Below are 21,336 nucleotides of genomic sequence, written 5' to 3'. Positions count from 1 at the left end.
ATCAGCACCCAAAGATTTTGATGCTTGGCAAACTGTCAAATCTCTCGGAATAGTTTAATAAATTGCAGCGTAGTGTAGTTCCTATATTCCCAATAGGCTCTGCGCATTGGAATAACATAAACGATAGTTTAGACGTAGGACTGAGGTCGACTAGGTCTCTATTGAATATGTTAGACTTAATTATGAATGCCAGCTAGCTCAGAGTTCACTAGAAACTTTCTTGAGTGAACAGGAAGGAGTTAACTTTCCTGAATAGACAAGAAGGGATTAGTTTCTGACAACCGCATAAACATGACAACTTTGCTCCCTCCAGAATAAGGAGTATATCTCCAGAGTTGTATGAAAACAATAGATAGCTATTTCACTCAGTCAATCGTGCATGCTTAGTTTCACCAGAGTGCAGAGAAATAGAGAGACGTTCGTTTTCAATAAAAGTTGTTTTTTATTGAGCAGTCTTCTTTCTCATGCTAGAGAAGTGAATTGCCACAATCGCAATACTTGTCATAAAGTAAAGTGCGTACAGTAAAAGGAGTATTATGAAATAATACTGTAAAAGCATTCATATGGTTTCTGAGCCATATGATACTTAAAACTGAAAAAATATATACAATACATACAATGATAAAAGTTGACTAAACGTACTCAACTTGTGCTTCTAAAATACGCCTACCCCGGTGTACCTAACCTAAGCCTAGTACGTGGGAAGGAGTAAATGAGCTGTAGTTTACGTTAAGTTAGTTTTGCAGAGAATCTGAATCAAGAATTCTCTAAGGATCTAATCCGCTCCGTACCTTGGTTTTAGAATGCAGGAGGTCTTGTATCTCTTTCTCAGGACTCGATCTCCCAGCAACCCGCAAGGGTGACTGGAAACACTGGAGCTGGATTTCTCGGCAGGAGCAAAGACAGCGTCTTTCTCAGTGCGTCAAATGGGAGGGTCGGCTTCCTTCGACACTCGCATCAGCTGGGCTTTGGGTAAGTAGAAAGCCGCTCTGCTCCAAACCACCATGTCCTGCTTAAGGCAGATGTTGGTATATTTATACCTGGAAGGTGCCGAGTTTGACGTAAGGTTGGACATAAGACGTCACTAAGAACTGGCAGTTCTTTCAGGACTCTCAGGAGTTCTAGGACAAATCAAAACAGAAGCAGGGGGAATTCCTGGGCTGCTGGAGGCTTGGTTTGTTTAAAGAACGCGTTGTACTTTCTAGCAGTCTAGGGAAGTAGCCTTGCCGTATTTGGACTGCATTGGCTATGACTAAATATGGATATGATTCTTATGCCTTTATAAGGATATGATTTGTTATAACCACATAAGGGCATGAATCTCGAATATTTAATTAGGGTCCTAGATACGTTCACAACACCCACTACACGTATAATGTCCATCATTACTAAATACTAAGCAATATATAAACATATAAGTATGCATGTGTTTTCCAGCCCACCCCAAAATACATAAAATGCATTTGAAATGGTATAGATACACAAAAAAATGAGTATTACACTGTACGTTTTCAAGCAGTGGTATCATTCAGATAATATTTTTTGTAGTGCATTATAATCTTCACTGAATGAATCACGAAAGTTATATTTATGAAATGGCTCTTAATACAGAAGAGAAGGTCGAGACCATTTCATCACATAATTATACAAGCTCGTACATGTGCTAGAGTCTGATTCAAAATATTGTCTCTAGAGTCTCTAAAAATAGAAGTTCTCTAAGAATAGTTCTACTTTAAGCAGAGTACCATATGCCAAAAAAAAGGTAAATATTTTGGAAATTGGAAAAAATAATTTCGCTTTCATGGGAAAAAATAGTTCCAAATGTTTTCAGTAGTGTTGTTTATAGAAAACTGAAGCCGAATTCAGAGTTCAGGGAACGCTGTGTGCTCGCTATTTCAAATATTATTCCCGTTGTTAGGAGAGAACATTACCTCAGATAGGCTGGCAAAAAATTTGTCTACAACAGTAGGTGAAAGTTGGGCCAACTCTGAAAAAGTGGAAATAGTGCATACATGCGATGCATTGCCATCATCGGTGTTTAGATCAGCAATGGTCACAGAAGGTTGTACCTGTGTGGTGCCGCTTTCATCTCGTACTTCACCGCCACCTAATCGTAATGGTGAAATCTCAACGAATGCCGTCATCAGAATAGGTAGCCGCTGGGGACCGCACGTTGCATGAGCCGTTACCGAACCAAGCAAAGCATCGATATCCATTGGTACTGCTGATGGTACTGTAAGACAGAAGTCCAACACCCATTCTTCTCCGCATAGCAGACATCGAAGCACAGGTAAGATGCAATCTTGCCAGATTGGTCTGAACGAAAGAAACCAGGTAGTATCCAGATCTCTTAGCCGGGCCAATCCTTGGACTTTAGTGATCCGTTCTCGGTATCGTATTGCTAGGATCGTTTCTTCCATCGTAGCCTGAGTTTTTTTCTGTGACTTGGCTTGCCATATCGGAGCAGGAGGAACAAAAATAAAATACCTGCTACGAGTCCCAAAATAAGAGGCAGGCCACGGAATAAAGAATGCACAAAATTCGGGAAGATGCACAGAACTGTTTCAAAGGGTGCTAACAGTACCGAAAAAATTGTCTTAAATACACGTGCGATGCCACTGGTATCTGACATGTTTAAGATTTGGCTTAACATTTCTACGAAATGCACGGGGCAATTTGTCGGTAATAGGGTATGTATCTCTGCCGCTGTCCTTGCAACTTGCAGATCATACGTCTCTTTGGACGAGGTTAAAGGCACAGTTGTCTGTAAAAGAATAGACTTCAATCTGCTTAAAGTATCAATTCGAATAGAAGAGATATTCACAGAAGGCCATATTGCTGCCTTGATGTCTGGATTACTGTTTGGATACAATACTTGCATACAACAAATGACCCTGGAAGTAATTCTCACGAGATAGGCTTTTCCTGGCATCATGCCACAACAGCTGTGGTCACTTATTATAACGTAGCTACCGTTGAAAAGTTTTCTGAAAAAGGGCTCTATCTGTGTAGCAGGGGTGCCGTGCAGATGACATGAAAGGTTATTAAATGAACCTTCGCAGGCTCCATGCAAGTTAATTCCTTGACACAGAAGTGTACCGCTTAGTGATTTTTTACAACACTAAGAAATACCTCTTTTTTTTCCCCTCACTATAGCATCTATGTGTATAAGGCAAATTCCAGGTTGACTTGATGTATCCTTTACCCAACCTTTCATACAGGCCTGCTGGTATATACTTTTGGTAGTATTGAAACTGAAACGTTGTTATCTGGATTGTAATTGTGCCATGTATTATCCATTCCATGACCGGTCGTTCTGACATTGTCAATGGTAATTTTTCTAGTTTTTCAATGCACAGCACCGTATAGTCTGCTCCTTTTTGTGCCAACGAGATTTGTCTATCAGTAAGGTTAAAGATAGAAAATAATGTTGTTTTGTTTATCAGACGCCATGGCACGTAGCCTGAACGGAGGTTTTGTAACGTCCAGCCTAGCTGTACAATAGAACGCAATTGGGATTGGCCATGTTGTAACATTAGCATATCCTGTTCTATTATATCAGTAGCAGATGATACAATGCTGTCCAGTGAATACATTCTGGAGGACAGAGTCCTTAACCCATTGTTCACTACAGATAGTGATATTAAACCCAGAGAAGTATGGGAATTTTTCATAAAATGTTTTTGAACTGCCTTTTGGCGGAGTTGGACAATGTTCTCACGGATTATAACTGAACACATTTCTAGGATTAGCAGATTTATGCAGATAATGATGCCCAAAGTGATTGAAGCAATACATTTCTTCATAATTCGAAGAACCCTGTAAATCATGTTCTGTAAATTTTGCTGACATTTCTAAATCTGACATCATATTATTAATATTTTCAAAGTCCCAATCATCAGAGAAAGTACTAGGTGATACAAAGTCACTTAAAGAGATCTCGAATTGATGTGGATATTTCAAGAGTTCAACCGGGCCATAGATTTCGTAATCAGTTTTGTCCCATGCTAATTCTAATTTCTAATTTAAAACACTTGTAGAGCGCGGCGTACACCTTACGGTTTCTTGGCGCTGGAGGTTCAGTAACTGAGGGAGAAAGACCATGGAAGGGTGGAGTAAGTATTAGGCGGGGAAAGCCTGGCTGAAAAGGAAAGTTTTCAGGTCTATGCTATACCACCAGGTATAGGATTTGCTGTGATGTTCACTGATGATAGTTCTCTTTTTTCGATGTGAGAAGATCTGTGTGGTTTCAGGACCAAGTTGATGTTTTGACTTGCTGTGTCCATTGTACTATATTTTCCACCAATAAATCTACCCAAACTTAAAACCAAGATGATCCATAGAAGGAGGAAAAGTATGCCTAGCACAAACCATACTTCAATCCATGGTGAAATCAGATATGTTTCTCTGAGTTGATGAAAGAGCTCTGTAATTTTCTTTTGAAAGTTTTGTTTGCTGGCTTGTCTCCATGTTCACTTGGATCATCAGAAAAGTCATCGAAGTTGATAAAGTAACCAGATGCAGTTCTGTCAATTGGTGGAATTGCTTCCGGATTTCCATTTATCTTTGTATATGTATGTTCAGATGCTACATCATTGTAGACAGGTGTTTCTTGACGAACTGTTGCAATTTAGGTTTCAAGAGGCGCAAGTTCCATGGCTTTGTTGCATAGTCCTTTTTTATTCACTGCAGGTTTATCAAATGTGATTAGTCTCTCAGTTTGAACCTCTTGGATTGTAGCAAGATTTGGTCTTCTGCTATTTCTTGGGATTCCACTGGGCCTACTACTTATGATTGGCCACATGATTGTGGTTTGACCAGGTCAATTGATACAACTCGGTTCTCCTTTTTACCAGCAAGGGGCGGTAGTACTACTGATCTTGTTCAGCTGACAGCTAAGACAGCTACTTCTTTTCTTTTAGAAGGCCCAAATTCCTTCTTCACCACGATCTTTTCTCTGACCAGATCCCCAATCTTTGGAATCCAGACAGGTCTTGCTGGGACAGGTGGTTTTTCTTCAGTGGTCTTTGGCTTTAGCTTTGTGTTACTTAGACTCCTTCTTGTTTCATTTAAGTCCTGTAAGACAGCCAAACGTTCTTTGATATCAAAGGTTTTATGTTTCACCACTGAAGTGTGACAATCGAGATCATGAATGATCATTCTTGTACCAAACAAAAGTTCGTACGGAGTGATACCTCCTAGAGAATTTCTTGGCAGATTATTAAGACTACGTTGGACACTTATTAGATGTTTGACCCCCCCGTCACCCGAACCTAATACCCTCGCCGTTCTAGATTGCTTTATGTCTTGTTTCTTCTCTCCACTACCGCATTTCCCTCGGGATGGAATGGACTAGAATACCGCAATGCAATGCCCATGCTGGCCATGGCCTCCTTGTAAGCCCGAGAGCTAAACGCAGGACCCTGGTCAGAATGTTGCATGCCAATTGCGTATGTGCCGATAAAGACTCGCAAATCTTTCATAACAGTTCCGGCGTCAGCCGAGCGCTGGGGCCACATCCAAATAAATCTCATCTTAATATTTATGGGACCGCATTTGTCCGGTCGAACGCCTGCGTATAGATAGTCTAATGCTGTATAATAAAGGTGTCTGGGCTGGTCTTACTGTGTTAGAGTCCGATATCTGGTCCGGATCATAACTGCGATCTCTATTGCAGTCCTGACACTCCATTGCAAAGTTATAAACTTGCACGCTCATTCCCGGCCACCAGTATCGTGATTGTAATTCTATTAGAGATTTCAAGACCTCTTGGTGCCTCAGACCCAATCCCATATGTGCTTCTTGAATCAAGAAGACTCTCCGGTTCGTGTTTGGAATTACTCTATCCCCCACTCCAGGGATTTGAGCAAAAGGAACGGAGTTCGCATCAATTATGTATGTATTTCCGAGTGGATAATTTAGAGGTAATGTTGCATAGTTGCCTTTCAATGAGGCTTTTACTGCTAGCAGCGTTTCACTGTCTATTTCTTTTTTCGTACGCTTTTTTGTAGCTACGGAAGCCGATTGAGCAGCTGCCGCCGAGGCTTTGTTAGCCAATCACGTTGAAGACTCTGCGTATGTATCATGTGAGTCTTTCGTAGTTCTTTCTGCAAAAGAGCTACTTGTTCCCATAGTTTTTTATATGTAATTGTGGCACCTGTCTCATCTTTGTAACCGTTTTCAATCCAGGTCTGCATGGAATTATTGTAAGATTCGACGCAGTAATACGAATCGCACATTATTAGTGTGGGGAATTCGCGATCGGCATTTTCAAGGGCCATCTTCAAAGTTAGTATTTCAGCTCGCTGAGCTGTATATTTTCTGATTGATTCAGTTTTAGTGACCATCGGTCTGAATTTACCTAAGCGCCAGTGACCTTTAACAATCGCGCACGCAGCCTTCTAAATTTGTTTTTCTACAACGTAGTGTTGTGCAAATCTGTCTGTGTAGATAACACATGTGTACTGTTCGAGAGGCAGAATTTCGATTGACAGAGGACATTCATTTTCATATTCCAGATATTCTATTCTTTTCATTTTTGGTTCAAATGCGTGTTTCACGTCTTCTGTTGCAAGAGAATGTTCCCATTGTATCCATTTTGGATCTAGAGCTTTAGCATTTAGAATGTCTGGTATTGTTACTGCCTCAAGGGCTGATACTGCTGTTAGTACAGATATGCTCTTCCCTTGGACTAGGGCTCTTTCTTTTGCTACAGCAGTTTGAACCGCAGTCAGAATTTTTTCAGTAGAACTGAATTTCATTTCAGCTTGTGTGTACAAGTGTGATTTATAAGCTATTGGTACCGCTTCTCCCTCATTAGAGGTCAGGTTTGTGAACCCGTATCTTCCTGGGATGACTCGGATCACAAGGTTGCGTTCGTTTGTGCGTGTTTGCAGTTTTGTTTTAGTTAACATGTCTGTTTGTAATGATCGTAAAATTTCTGTGTGTTTCTGAGTCCAATTAATTGGTTTAAAATCAGGTTTTATTAGTTCGTAGAGAGGTTTAACCCTCTCTGCATAATTTAGAATATATGTTCTTGCGAAATTCAGGAAACCTAGAATTGATTGTAAGTTTTTCAGAGTTTTTGGAGCTTGCAGTACTGCACACTTCTCTAAGAAGTTGTCTGCTAGGCTTTTTCCCTCACTTGATAATTTATATCCTAAAAATAGGACAGTGTGGTGGGCAATTCGTGACTTTTTAAAAGTTAAATTTGTACCCTTCAGATGCGAACCCAAGTATGATGGTCTTCAGTCTTTTCAAGTGTGTCACCAGGTCATCGTCTGTAAGATAATGTCGTCGACATAAGATAATGCCTCATCATCATACATTTGTAGTAACTCTGTCACCCTGGCTGAAAATAATCCTGGGCTGTTCTTGAATCCCTGTGGGAGACAACAAAATTGTTTTTGGGTCCCCATGCTGGAGAAAGCGGTCAAATATCTGCTTTCAGGTGCTATGTTTTGACAGAAGAAACCAATTGAAATATCTAAAGTCGTTTTATATTTTTTGCGAACGATATTATTCATTAGTGCGGCACTATGTGAGTTTTGTACTGCAAATGTTTTGCAACAAGAGTTTAAGTGTCTGTAGTCCAGTACTAGACGATATGAATTGTCTGGTTTGGAGACAGGAAACAAAGGATTGTTCATTTGTGAGGTGCATGTTTCAATCACCCCCTGATATTCAAGTTGATTTAAGATTTCTCTGACTTGTTTTTTAGCTTCTTGCTTAACCGGATACTGCCTTTGTGCAGTTGGTTGATTTTTTTAACTGTATTTTATGGTGAGGAGAATCTTCATCCCATCCTACATGATTTTTATATAATGCAGGAGCTTGGGCCACTGCCCATTTTCTTGCATGTGTGTATTTTTTATGAATTGGAATGTGATTTGAGAAGGCAGGCATAATCATTTCTTCGCCATATGGGCACTCCCTGACAAACTCTGGTGGGCAGTCTTTCTCTGCTAGAAGGATATCATAGCCTTTAGATAGATTCTCCCAACATTTTTTTCCTAGTTTTGTCCCCCTCTATACGCAATGTAATTTCATATAGTTTATGAGGCACGCTAATTCTGGTGTCTGCAGTTTCCACTTGAATATATTCATTTGTGTCCACTGTCTCCAGAAGATTCATCAGGATCTTGTGAGCTATGGTCACTCCTGCTGCGCTGTCTAGCATTGTCTGGGCCCACTCTCCGTTTTTCAGTTGTGTCCTCAGAATTCTCGACATGTTTTACTTTAATACTGGCTACCTTCTTTCTCGGAAATTGTAATTTTTTACTTTGATGAGCAGGTTCCTTGTCTTTGGACTTGACGTGCTCTTCTTTATGTTCTGACCGTCCTCTTCTTTCCGATTTCTGTGAGGAAGTCTGAAAAGATCGAGAGGGACGTGTATCAATATCTTTATCTGTCAGGTTTTCTCAAATTGTCTCTATTTCTAAGGTTGTATCTTTTTTCAGAGGGCTCCCTTTGGGGAGACTTGCCTCCTCCTTCTGGAGTTCTATCCCTTCGATGAGGAGACCTTCCTCTGGACTGAAACTGTTTTTCTCTGGGAGAGGTTTGTTTATTACCCTCCCACTTCTTCTTTTGAGTAATTAAATCATTTTTAATGTAAGGCTTTTCAGGATTTTCAGTTAGTTGGGGTTTTAGTGGTTTCCCACCCAAACTATCTCTACCTAGTTCATAGGATTTTTCAATTATTCTGGCAAGTTCAAAAGGTTGGTCTGCTATATCGGTTTCTTTCAATTTTTGGCGGATCGCCACAGATGCTGCTTCTCCTTTTATGTTGGCTAGTAATGTAGCCGAGACCTGCTTAAAGTCTTTTAGTAATTTCATACCCGGAGTTAAAGCAGGTTCTGGACCGTATTCATTTTGAATCTGTCTTAGTACGTCCGGTATAACCGCCATAGATGGAACACCATGTGTTTTTGTGTAGATAGAAGCAACGACTGTGCCCCAAGTGTCACAGTCCTCCACATGTGGTGCGATCCCCATTGGAAGACAGATAGTCAGAATTCTGTGTTTGTCATTATGTGTAGTATCAGGAAATACTGCCTCTATTTGAGTGATTTTTTGAGCTAACCAGAATGGAATTTGTTCCCGTTTTGCTGGTATTTTACCAATACATGATTGTATATTCTGTGGTGTAATTTTATTTGTGTTCCTCTGATGAGGGGTGTGCTGTGGAACTATATTTGCAGGTTGGACTGTTGAAGTACGCATGACCTATTGGACCGATTGTCTATGTATTTTATTAGTAGTTTTATCTGAACTAAAAGTTCTCGGTCTGACATTTTTTCAATGTCAGGATGTGGTGTATAGCTGGCTAGAACCGGCCATGTGGCTCCTGGTCTACCTAGTGGACCGAGCCTGGTAATGTGATTTTGATGTTTTAGGGCGCCATTAAACCAGAGCTGGTGCTCTTGGTATGTTAGTGGAATTTCAACATCCTCGAAAGGGGTGTATTCCTCTAGAGATTCCTCTATTTTGTAGTAGGTGAACTTGCGTGTCACAGCGTGTGCTGCTGGAAAATGTATCCAGGAATAGAATACCTCTGTCTGCCGATATTCATGGGCCTCTACCACAAATATGACCGAACCACCTCTTGATGATACTCCATTTTTTATAAGTTTCATAGTTATTGTTTTTCTTATATTGACCGGGATGATTATAGCATTCTGGTCTTCATTTTGGAGACTTGTGTCTTCCGCTAAGAGTTGAGCTGCTAATTTAGCTCTCTCCCTTTCTTCCTCACTATCTGACATTTTTACTGACAGAAAGTTTGCAGAGCAATTTTCAAGGAAACAAAGATTAGGTGCACAATATTTTGGAACACTGTATCCTTCAACGTTGACTAAACCAAAAACTAATACATAGGAATCTCCTCCTACTAAGTTTTGGCGGATATTAACCTTTTACCCACTCCAGACGTCTATTGGAGTTTTTACGTGAAAAGGGGTCTGTGTGAAAAGCACAACTGAGTTACTCTAGTATCTTGCGTTAGATTATCGCCTTACCAAACGTTGGGCGCCATGTAGTGTAGTTCCTATATTCCCAATAGGCTCTGCGCATTGGAATAACATAAACGATAGTTTAGACGTAGGACTGAGGTTGACTAGGTCTCTATTGAATATGTTAGACTTAATTATGAACGCCAGCTAGCTCAGAGGTCACTAGAAACTTTCTCGAGTGAACAGGAAGGAGTTAACTTTCCTGAATAGACAAGAAGGGATTAGTTTCTGACAACCGCATAAACATGACAACTTTGCTCCCTCCAGAATAAGGAGTATATCTCCAGAGTCGTGTGAAAACAATAGATAGCTATTTCACTCAGTCAATTGTGCATGCTTAGTTTCACCAGAGTGCAGAGAAATAGAGAGACGGGCGTTTTCAATAAAAGTTGTTATTTATTGAGCAGTTTTCTTTCTCATGCAAGAGAAGTGAATTGCCACAATCGCAATACTTGTCATAAAGTAAAGTGCGTACAGTAAAGGAAGTATTCTGAAATACTGTAAAAGCATTTATATGGTTTCTGAGCCATATGATACTTAAAACGGATAAAATATATACAATAAATACAATGTGAAAAGTTGACTAAAGGTACTCAACTGGTGCTTCTAAAATACGCCTACCCCGGTGTACCTAACCTAAGCCTAGTACGCGGGAAGGAGTAAATGAGCTGTAGTTTAAGTTAAGTTAGTTTTGCCAAGAATCTGAATCAAGAATTCTCTAATGATCTAATCAGCTCCGTACCTTGGTTTTAGAATGAAGGAGGTCTTGTATCTCTTTCTCAGGACTCAATATCCCAGCAACCCGCAAGGGTGACTGGAAACACTGGAGCTGGATTTCTCGGCAGGAGAAAAGACAGCGTCTCTCTCAGTGCGTCAAATGGGAGGGTCGGCTTCCTTCGGCACTCGCATCAGCTAGGCTTTGAGTAAGTAGATAGCCGCTCTGCTCCAAACCACTGTGTCTTGCTTAAGGCAGATGTTGGTATATTTATACCTGGAAGGTGCTGAGTTTGACGTAAGGTTGGACATAAGACGTCACTAAGAATTGGCAGTTCTTTCAGGACTCTCAGGAGTTCTAGGACAAATCAAAACAGAAGCAGGGGGAATTCCCGGACTACTGGAGGCTTGGTTTGTTTAAAGAACGCGTTGTACTTTCTAGGAGTCTAGGGAAGTAGCCTTGCCGTATTTGGACTGCATTGGCTATGACTAAATATGGATATGATTCTTATGCCTTTATAAGGATATGATTTGTTATAACCACATAAGGGCATGAATTGGTAATATTTAATTAGGGTCCTAGATACGTTCACAACAGCAGTAATAAGAAAGAAATTCCCTCCCCAATATTTTGTTTGTGTTTCAGACACTACCTCCTTCTCCAACCGCCTTAAATATACTTTTTTTTTTTTTTTGAAAACCTTTATTATTCCTTCACAGTTTTACACAGCTTGTCGCCTACAACCCGAATGGGCTGGCCGCTATTCAAGGTGTCAAAGGAGAACGTTCTTTACAATACAATTGCGCTGGTAATTGCCAAAGTCATGAAGGTAAAGATCGGTAAGCGAGTGGTGAAGGTTAAATACGAATGGTCCATGCTTGGTGAATGAGGTTTTCATTTTCTGTTTTGTACCTAAAGAAAGGACATTCAAAACTCCGGGAAATCACAGTACGATCAATGAGTATGCTTATTGATAGTTAGACATGAGCTTATTCCTGAGTTGAAACCAGCCTCGTGCACGCCCACAAGGCAAGTTAGGGTGTGAGCGAACCATCTCTACCCCCCCATCCCCCCTGAAGTACCCCCCACACTAATCAACCCTCCTCATTCCAACCCGTCTTCCTCTTCCGAGTCTAATGGGTCGTCCTCAGGTAGTGGATCGCAGATGTCGCCCCGGTAGGCGTTCCATGGGGACCACACCTTGTTCCATTTGGCCGGACAGGCCCTGTTCAAGTAAACCGCCCTTTCTGTAATCATGGCCCTGTCCATATTTATGCACCACTGTGAGGCCGTCGGGGGGTCCGCCACCCCCCAGCGCTGCGCGATGTCTCGCTTAGCCACCATCATCCCCAATGTCACCCAGAGGCGGCCATGCCGGGACAAGTCAGTTGGCTCACACACGTTGAGGAGGCACCGTCGCGGCTCCGGCAACACTGAGACCTCCAGCACCTGTGACACTGTGCGCATGACCTGACGCCAATAGGTGTGTATAACTGAACAATCCCAAAATGTGTGAAAGAGTGTGCCCTCCTCCCCGCAGCCTCGCAAGCAGAAGGGGTCAGGGGACCGTTGTATGCGGTGAAGCAGAGTCCTGGTGTAATATGTTCTATGTAGAACTTTAAGTTGGATGAGCCTCATTCTGGCCGATATGCCCGCTTCCTTAGGGGAAGCCAGAGCCTCGTTCCATTCATGTTCATCTAGCTCGCCCACTTCCTGCTCCCATTTCTCCTTAAGAGATACTAGTGGGTCTGGGGAATTGTTAAGGAGTTTTCAGTAAGTGAGGGAAGTGGCCTTTTCTATCATATAGTCCGTCAGGAGGCGATCTTCTAGCGGGGAGGACTCGGGGAGAGTCGATCCCGCCGGGATAGCTGCCAGTAATGCATGACGGATTTGGACATACCGGTAGGTTTCATGTGGTCCTAGGTCCTAGATCTCCTTCAAACGGGCAAAGGTGATAACTCCCCCACGCTCCCACATGTCCCCCACCGTAGAGATGCCGATATCGTCCCAACGGGAGAACCCCTTACTGATCCGAAGATTGCCTAGGGCTCGTGTGTCCCAGAGTGGAGTGAGCTTAGTGAGTGTGTCTTTCCACCCTAGCGCAGCTGTGGCCGCGTGCCAGGTGGCCACTGTTAGCCTTGTAGGGCCCCTCAGCGACCTGAGTTTCCGTCGGTCATAAAGTGGTGCCAGCAGGTTATTGGTGCCCAGTTGAGCCCTATCTGCCTGGAACGCTGGGTCCGATTGCGATGCATGCAGCCACTGGTTGATAGGTCTGAGCTGTGCCGCCCAGTAGTAGAGATACAGGTTGGGGAGTGCGATGCCGCCCTCGTACCAGCTCCTACAGAGCTTGGCGTGTGCTATACGTGCCGGGCGGTTGCCCCATAGCAGACCAGAGACCACTGCCGCCACTCTCCTGAAGTATTTTATTGGTACAGCAAATGGGGTATTGTCTAGGATATATAGGAAACGGGGCAGGGATTTCATCTTAAACAGGGCCGCTTTCCCTAACATAGTCAACGGCAACCCCGCCCAAAAGCTTGCATCTTGTTTGAGGCGGTCAAGCGGTGGCAAGAGGTTCAGCTTTTCGTGTTCTGCCGGGTCACCCGTGACGTGGATACCCAGGTACTTGAATGAGGAGCCGGCCAACCGCAGAGGGCAGTCCGGACCAAGCGTTGGGTGACCACCGGTCAGGGCGTACAACTCTGATTTATCCCAGTTAATAGTGTAGCCTGACATCTCGCCGTGGCCATTACAGAGGCGCAAGAGGGCCGGTATGCCCTGATCTGGGTCTGTCAGGTACACCAGCATATCGTCCGCATAAAGCGATATGCGGTCCTCCCAGCCCTCCCTCCATTTAATCCCTTTAAGTAAAGGGGTGGTCCTGATGCGGATAGCCAGAGGCTCCAATGAGAGTGCAAAGAGAAGGGGGGAGAGAGGGCATCCTTGTCGGGTGCCACGCTTGAGCGGGAAGGAGCGCGAAATGTGGCCGTTTGCTACCACGTGTGCCACCGGAGCAGTGTACAGCAACTTGATCCAGGAGATGAAAACGGGTCCAAATCCCATATACTGAAGGACCTCAAAGAGATAGGCCCACTCCACCATATCAAAGGCCATCTTCGCATCAAGCGCCAATATAGCCGCGGGTTCGCCTATGTCATCCGCTCTCGCTATCACCCCGTGCACCCGTCTGAGATTGAGCGAGGTGTTCATGTGGGGCATGAACCCTGACTGGTCCGGGTGGATAAGATCGGACAGATGGGGCATGAGACGATTTGCAAGGAGCTTCGCTAGAATTTTACTTTCCGCGTTAAGCAAAGATATAGGGCGGTATGAGGAGCAGTCCTCGGGGGGCTTACCAGGCTTAGGAATAGCCACAATTGTGGCCGTCCGTTGGTCCAATGGGAGCAGCCCCTTACCACGACATTCTTCATACATTTTAAGCAGGTACGGGCTAAGGACGTCTGAACGTGCTTGGAACCATTCGACTGGGATGCCGTTTGGCCCCAGCGCTTTGCCCGTACGGAGGGCCCCAATGGCTATCCGCAGTTCGTCAGCGGTAAATGGTGCCTCCAGCTCCGCTACGGCCTCCGGTAGCAGTGTTGGGATGTTTATGTCGTATAGTGCGCTCTGGGCTGCAATCGCGGTGACGTCCCGTTCCGGGGTATATACTTTTTCAAAATGGGTAGCCAGTGCCTCTACCACGCGATCCGGGTCCGTCTGAGTCCTACCCTCCTCGTCCTTGACCTGCTGGATCCCTCTGGAGCTACCCCCTCTCTTATCGAGCCAGGCCAGCATCTTTCCCGCTTTGTCGCCAACGTCGTATATTCGATTCTGGGTGTCTGAGATGTGTCCTTGTGTGATGAGCCGTGCGTGGTCTGTATATAGGCGCTGCGCAAGCGCGAGTGCGTGTGCTGTGTCATCCGTGGGGTCGGCTTCGTGGGCAGTGGTGGCCTCGCGCAGCCGGAGCTCATGGGCCGCGTGTTCAGCTGCCTGTTCCCTTCTGTGTGACGTTATAGAGCCGATAGCTTGCCCCCTCAAGACTGTCTTGTAGGCCTCCCAGAGGACCTCAGCCGAGGCTGCGGTCGGTTTGTTTTCTACGAAATAATGTGTCGTGGTGGTCTGCAGGGCCTTCCTGACCTTGGGGACTTTAAGATAAGAGGCGTGTACGGGGAAAACGCGGCGGCGTGCCCGTGTCCGTGAGGTGATGGTGAGAGTCAGTGGTGAGTGGTCTGAGATGCCCCTAGGGTGTATGAGCACCTCCTCTACGCGCTGCAACCCATCCCCCAACGCCAGGAAGTAATCAATGCGGGATAGACTATTGTGGACGGTGGAGTGGAATGTGTACTGTCGCAGTGCAGGGTGAACATGGCGCCAAACGTCCACCAGCCCCAGTGCCTCTGTGAAGCGCTGAAACCTGGAGGGACCCCCCGGGAGGATAGTTGCTGGGAACTTGTCAAGCTGTGGGTCTGCAGTTGCGTTGAAGTCCCCGCCTAGAAGCATGTCTCCCTCAGGGAGGGACAGCAAGAAGTCGCCCAGGGCTGGCAACATCACCGAGTGTAATGAAGGTGGGATGTAAACTGAGACTATTGTTAAGGGGCGCCCGTCCCATTGTCCTGCCACTGCCGCAAAACAGCCCTGTGTATCAGTCCTAGTGCTAAGGGAGATGAAGTTGGAAGATTTTCTGATTAGGATGCCTGTACCCCGGGACCCAGTGGAGAATTCAGAGTGGGCCAACATTTTATACCCCCTTCTGTCCAGGGCCTTGGTAGCGCTACCCATTAGGTGGGTCTCCTGGAGGAGTATTAGGTCAGGTTTGTGACGTTTCACCTCGGACAGAACGAGGCCGCGTTTCACTTTATCACCTAGGCCGCGCACGTTCCAGGCAAGGAGTCGGAGGGCGGAGCCGCCCATCTGCGTCTCCTCCACTCTCATTGCGTTAAGCGGTTCATCCACCATCAGTAAAAATCAGAAGCATAAACCATCGGCACAGACTCCACCGCCCCAGCAACATTTCAATAACCATCATAGCACATTGTACAGTTTGAGATCGATTCTGTGAATGTCCCGTAAAAACTAACAAACCCCCCCCCCCCCCAACACCCCCCACCCTGCCTCCCTGCCAAACGGACTCAAAACTGCCCGCCACCCCAACTTAGCAGAGCGCTTATCCCATGCCAAAAACAGAGTACTTGCGCGTCAGGGGAGAGTGTCCCCCAAAGCAGGCGGTCCCTCTGCTGTCCTCGGGTTGTCCGGGCCAGCGTCCATGAACGACTTAATGAGCAACCGTAGCGGGAGTAAAGTCCAGGTCACACATTCAGTCCCTCACGGTGGTTTCATTCGCCTCCAGCGGCCCCAACTTGGTCCCGCGACGACGATCCATTTGCGCTGCCCCTGGTCGACGATTGTGAGCCCGGCCGGCCCTCCTCTTCTGTCCTGTTGCGTCGACGACTGGAAGTACGGTCCACCGTGCGCCATCCATCCAGCCATTCTCTTGCGGACTCAGCCGAGTCAAAGAACCAGACTTTCTTGTCGGCCACCACTCTCAATCGGGCCGGAAACAACATGGAGTATGGCAGTTCTTGTTCACGGAGCGTTTTTTTTAGCTCAAAGAAGGTCCTCCTTCTGCGGGTGACCTCCGCCGTGTAGTCCGGGAAGAAGGATATCCGTGAATTTTGGATTTGGATGGGCGGTGCCACTCTGGCTGCCTGGAGGACTGCATCGCGGTCTCTAAAGTTAAAGAGTCTTGCCAGGATGGGGCGCGGGGTGGCCCCCGGCCTAGGTGTCCCGCCAGGGACCCGGTGGGCCCGCTCCACTGTGAAGAAATTGGAGAGCCCCTTCGGGGCCAGTTTAGTCTTTATAAGTTCTTCAACATACAGATCCATGGCTCCCTTTGTTTCAGACTCCGGAACTCCTAAGATACGGACGTTGTTGTGTCTGGAGCGCCCTTCATGGTCGTCCAGTTTGTTTTTAAGAAGTTTATTGTCCGCCTGCAGTCTCTCCATGGCCACTTGTAGGTCGGAGACGTCCTCTATCAACGATTTAGTCACTACCTCCACCTGCTTCACCCTTTCACTCATTTTCTGAAGGTCGGCTCTAATAAGGGTAACCTCAGCTGCAGTCGAGCCCACCGTGGCCTGAACCTGTTCCAGTGTGCGCAGTACATCGTCCAGCGTGGCCTTTTTTGTCCCGTCGTTGTCCGCGCCCTTTCCCAGTGATTTCCGCTGCTCAGGTTGAGTGGACGTCTGGTTGTCATAAGCAAATTTTCCGAGCTTCGCCTGGGTGGCGGTTTGTCGCGTCCCCTTCCCCGCCATTTTCCCTCTGCGGCGAGACACCGTTTATGCTGGAGCGGGCCGATCGCCCGTGGCCGGCCGCTTGGGGGGGGACACACAGAAGGTTCAGTCTGGGTACAGGCCAGGGGTCGCTGACGATGGCAAGGTGCTGCCGGCGGCCGCGGGGCTGTTGCGGCCTCGGCAAGGTCAGGCAAGATGGCGACCGCTGCTTCGCAGGTTCCACGGTGTATGCCGAGTGCAGCAAAGGGGGCACTACGGTGTAGCGCCACTGGATATGCCGTGTGAAGGGCGAGGTGGTCGCTGGGAAGGAGTGCCAGCCGGTGGTGTCGAGTGCTGTCGTCAGCGGCTACTTCCGGTTGATCGTGCCGGGGAGGGTTGACTTCCGCCCGGCCCAAGGTTCCACTCGACACCGGTGCTCGCCTCGTGCCACCAGGCCTTTCGTCCGTGAGGGGCGCGAATGAAGATTCGTCCCGTTGCTGAGGTCTGAGCGCTCCCAAATTTTTCTTGTGTGCGCCGTTCGGTCACCGCACCCAGGACACCCCTTCTGGAGTGATCAGTGAACGGATAGGCATGCGGATTGTTGCGGGACGCCGCCTTGCTACGGGAGCCTCTCTAGGTTGCTGCCGCCATCATCGGCTGCTAGCCACGCCCCCCCCTTAAATATACTTTAATACTGCAAAAAGAAATGAATAGATTTGTTTGGGAAGCTCACAAACAATATATGCATCACAGATTGACATACCGAGCCATGGAGAGGCAGGCTGGGAATTCCCAATATCACAGAATACTATCCCACTGCCCAACTGAGGTACATGGTGGAGTGGGGGAGGCAGATGTCGGAGAAACATCCGTGTTTCCTAGATCATCAAGTTGCAGGTACACATATATGGAAAGTTCATGTGGCTGCACTGGAGACATATGGCCAGGGGTTGTGCTCTTCTCCTGTAAACTGGTCCACTTTGGCAGTCTGGATTAAAATTACAGGAAAAAAGACTTGACAAACGTTTCTATTGCCGCTCATGCCAATAATGTTAAATACAAACTTCACTTGCGCTATGTCAAGGGATAATTTCCAGAACTGACTAAATGCAGGTTGTAAGAGAGCGGGTTACCTATTGGGTGCAACCGGTATTCTTCCCTTTGAACAGCCAAGACAAAGCATTCCTGGAGCAGATTATATACAATACACACATGTTTGACATTGAGCGACTAATAGGTTGATGAAAGGCCTCATAGGTAGACCATAAACACCATTTGAAAGGTGGTTACTGTCAAATAGCAGGGGCAGATACTAATAGCTATATAATTTGCAGACACATTCAACCATGAAAGAGCAATCACCAGGCCAGCGAAGGTGGGAAAATGAGCTAGGTTCACCCTCACAGATAAAAATGGAAGGATACTGTTGTGTCCTATGAAGGTAGACTCTAGGAGCCAGGATGTATTTTCAAGTCTTCTTTATTAAGTCTTCAGTTCAAGTTACATCAGTCTTGAATCCAGCCAGCACTGGTGTGGTACCAACCCCACCAAGCCTGCCTAGCTGCTCAGCTCATCTCTAACTGCCAACACTCATCCACTCAGACACCCAGACATTCCAAGCATCACAGGCACACCAACATTCCATGACCAACTCACACTCTGGCTGAGCAGCTAGAGGCAGCAGGGCTGGAGTACATGCAAATACAACTCAGTAGGGTATAACAGATACCGTCTATAGATAATGTTACACAGCTGAATATTTACAGAGCACTGACAATATGATCAAGGAAGGGTCTTATTGGTATTACACCCCATCCGGACTACAAAATGATATCCTGAAACAAAGGAGGCATGCGGGTCACTGGAACATTGCTTCCCCCACTTTGAAAAATACCCTAAGCCGACTCAATATTGGGTTACTATCCTAGATGACACTGATACAATATTTGAGGTACATATCCAGTGCTTTCCTGCATACACTGTGCTTGGCGTCACCAATCAACTAACATACCCACTATCATCATCGAAAGGCATACACATCGCTCTTGCACTAAGCGGAGCGCAACAAATGATTCTCTCCTTGTGGGCAACTGACAAAACTCCGGAGCATAAAAATTGGCTGTTGAAACTATGAAACTTGTTGGGCCTTCAGAATCTGCCCATGTCTTTGGACCAAAAAGACAAGGAATTTAAGGAGATGTGGGCTCCTTACATCACTTTTCTGTCCACTGAATTTTGTGAACGAATATGCCCTATATACCTGAAGCTACTATGCATGCTGGCTTAATGGACTGAGAGTCTATTGAAAGGTAAGTAGCCAAGTTAAGAGGCATTCATGGAGATATTTTTTCTTAAACAAACGACTAAACACTAGATTAGAACTATGCAAGGGAGGAAATAACTAAATATATGGAGAGTGTGTTTCTTTATTCAGTGTGAGTGATGGGAAGGGAGTCAGTGGGAGGCTTAGGAAATTGTATTATATTTATTTAACCTGCTAACTAACCTTCAGTTTGTAGACTGACTTATATGTATTTTTTGTTATGTATTGGAAATGGGAGTTGATCTGTAATAATTTGTAATAGCAACTGAAACTGATGGTCAACTCACTGTCTCCACAATCGCCCAACTACTACACTGATTTGGAAGTGCAAAATGGTGGGGTAAAACTGGACACAAAGGAAAAGGGTTTTTTGGTACTTATAGTCCATTAGTCCCCTTTCACTTATCAATGGCATCTTCCCTTTGCTGTCTTAGTTTCAGCAGATGAACAAAAATTCTGGTAGATGGTGCAAAATGGTAGGAAAAATTCAAGAGCACCCCAAGTCACAACTAAAGCATCACTCTTACCACAAGGTGGAAAACACCCCTAAAACTTTCAAGTGAAATGAGCAGAACATCTCAAGAATGAGAGATACCACCAATGGGTAATTCTTCCTATATAATTCCCAAACATGTCTGTGCAAATAATAAAATCAAAGTGTCTTTTATCATCTTTCCATTGCAACAGGATTTGTGGTAATGTGCTATATCAATTACAAATATATGACTTTGAATTTTTTTCCAAACGTTCGATGTTCATTGGCAGAAAAATGGAAGTGCCTATTGATCTGCGAAAGTTGGTTCTTCTACTGTGTTGGTGAAAGTGGACTATGATTTGTTTAATCAGAATGTGTAGAACATAAAGGGTACAGGCCTATTTATTGTGACAGACTACACTTTTCTCTTAGGTACTTGTGTGCTTCATGTTCTTTTGCCTTTATTGTGTAGAATTATTTGCAAAGTACTTCTCTAGCTGCAAATGACTGTACATAATGGGGTGTAGGGTAGGTATTTAGCTGTGGTTAAGAAGAAACAGATGTGAGCTGGACAAGGGATAGTTTTCTAGCTAGGCATTTTATCTAGAGATTTACACGTGATTGACGTTGCATGAATATGAGGGCCCTTTAGTTCATTAGTGAAGTGTACAAGTGACACAGCTTCCCAGGTTTGGGTGGGAAGGAAGTTTCAGATTCTTGGAACATCACAGGAGAAGGCTTAGTGCCTTGTTTCCTTTCCAGTATTTGTATGTATCCAGTCTAATGAGGTAGCTGCTGTCATTGTTACATCTCCCTAAAGAGATCTTGATCTTGCCTCACAGGCATGGTGGGTTGCTCTGCTTTGTAGGTGTTGTGGCAAACATTGAAATTCAGAGTAAGTTTGGAAGAAGACCGTGCGAAGTGCAATGGTGTATGTTTGACATGGGGGTTTCTAATACTTTTACTGAATGTTGTGTTTATCACTTCTCTTTGTGGCTGTAACTAAAATGACTGTGCCCAATATGAGTTTCAGATCGTGACAAACTTTCAAAGCACAACGTAAAGAATTAGAGCATTACCTGATCATGACTGCCACTGGCTTCTATGAACCCAATAAGTTATATTATCCAACTCTCTCCTTAGCCCAATGTTTCCAATAAAGTGTCAGACCAGGAAATAGAAACACATTTTTATGCTTCTACTTCTCTTCTTTTGAAATTCGGTGTTGCACAAATCACTTCGATCTCAAAATATAATTATGTGGATTATCTGATCTTCTACTTTATTTGCCAACAGGATGGTCACAGCCTATGTTAAGTCATCCTGATTTGTCCCTTGCAGGCATCCTTGTTGCAGTCAGAATTGGAATCACAGTGGCAGTCAAAGTGTGATCGCATGCTGGCTTCGGCCAAAGAGCAACATATACGACAATACCAGGAGGCATGTGAGCAGCGGGATTCACTGCAGCAGAGGCTTACTCAGCTAGAAGAAAAGGTATGCAGGATATTTGGTTTTGAAGTTCACAGCATGACCAGTTAAAACCC

General features: G+C 45.1%; 1 protein-coding gene across 1 annotated transcript in view; it reads left to right on the top strand.

Annotated features, from left to right (window-relative positions):
- FKBP15 (FKBP prolyl isomerase family member 15) overlaps positions 1–21,336 on the top strand; it is a 384,455-nt gene that overhangs the window by 291,692 nt on the left and 71,427 nt on the right. The window contains exon 23 of the mRNA XM_086921201.1: positions 21,134–21,286. Within this exon, the coding sequence (XP_086777327.1) occupies positions 21,134–21,286 (153 nt within the window). The remainder of the gene's footprint in view (positions 1–21,133; positions 21,287–21,336) is intronic.

The sequence above is a fragment of the Lissotriton vulgaris genome, chromosome 5, assembly GCF_964263255.1.
Source record: "Lissotriton vulgaris chromosome 5, aLisVul1.2, whole genome shotgun sequence".
Classification (NCBI taxonomy): domain Eukaryota; kingdom Metazoa; phylum Chordata; class Amphibia; order Caudata; family Salamandridae; genus Lissotriton; species Lissotriton vulgaris.
The sequence above is the reverse complement of the archived record's forward strand: the minus strand, read 5'-3'. Positions and strand labels throughout refer to the sequence as shown.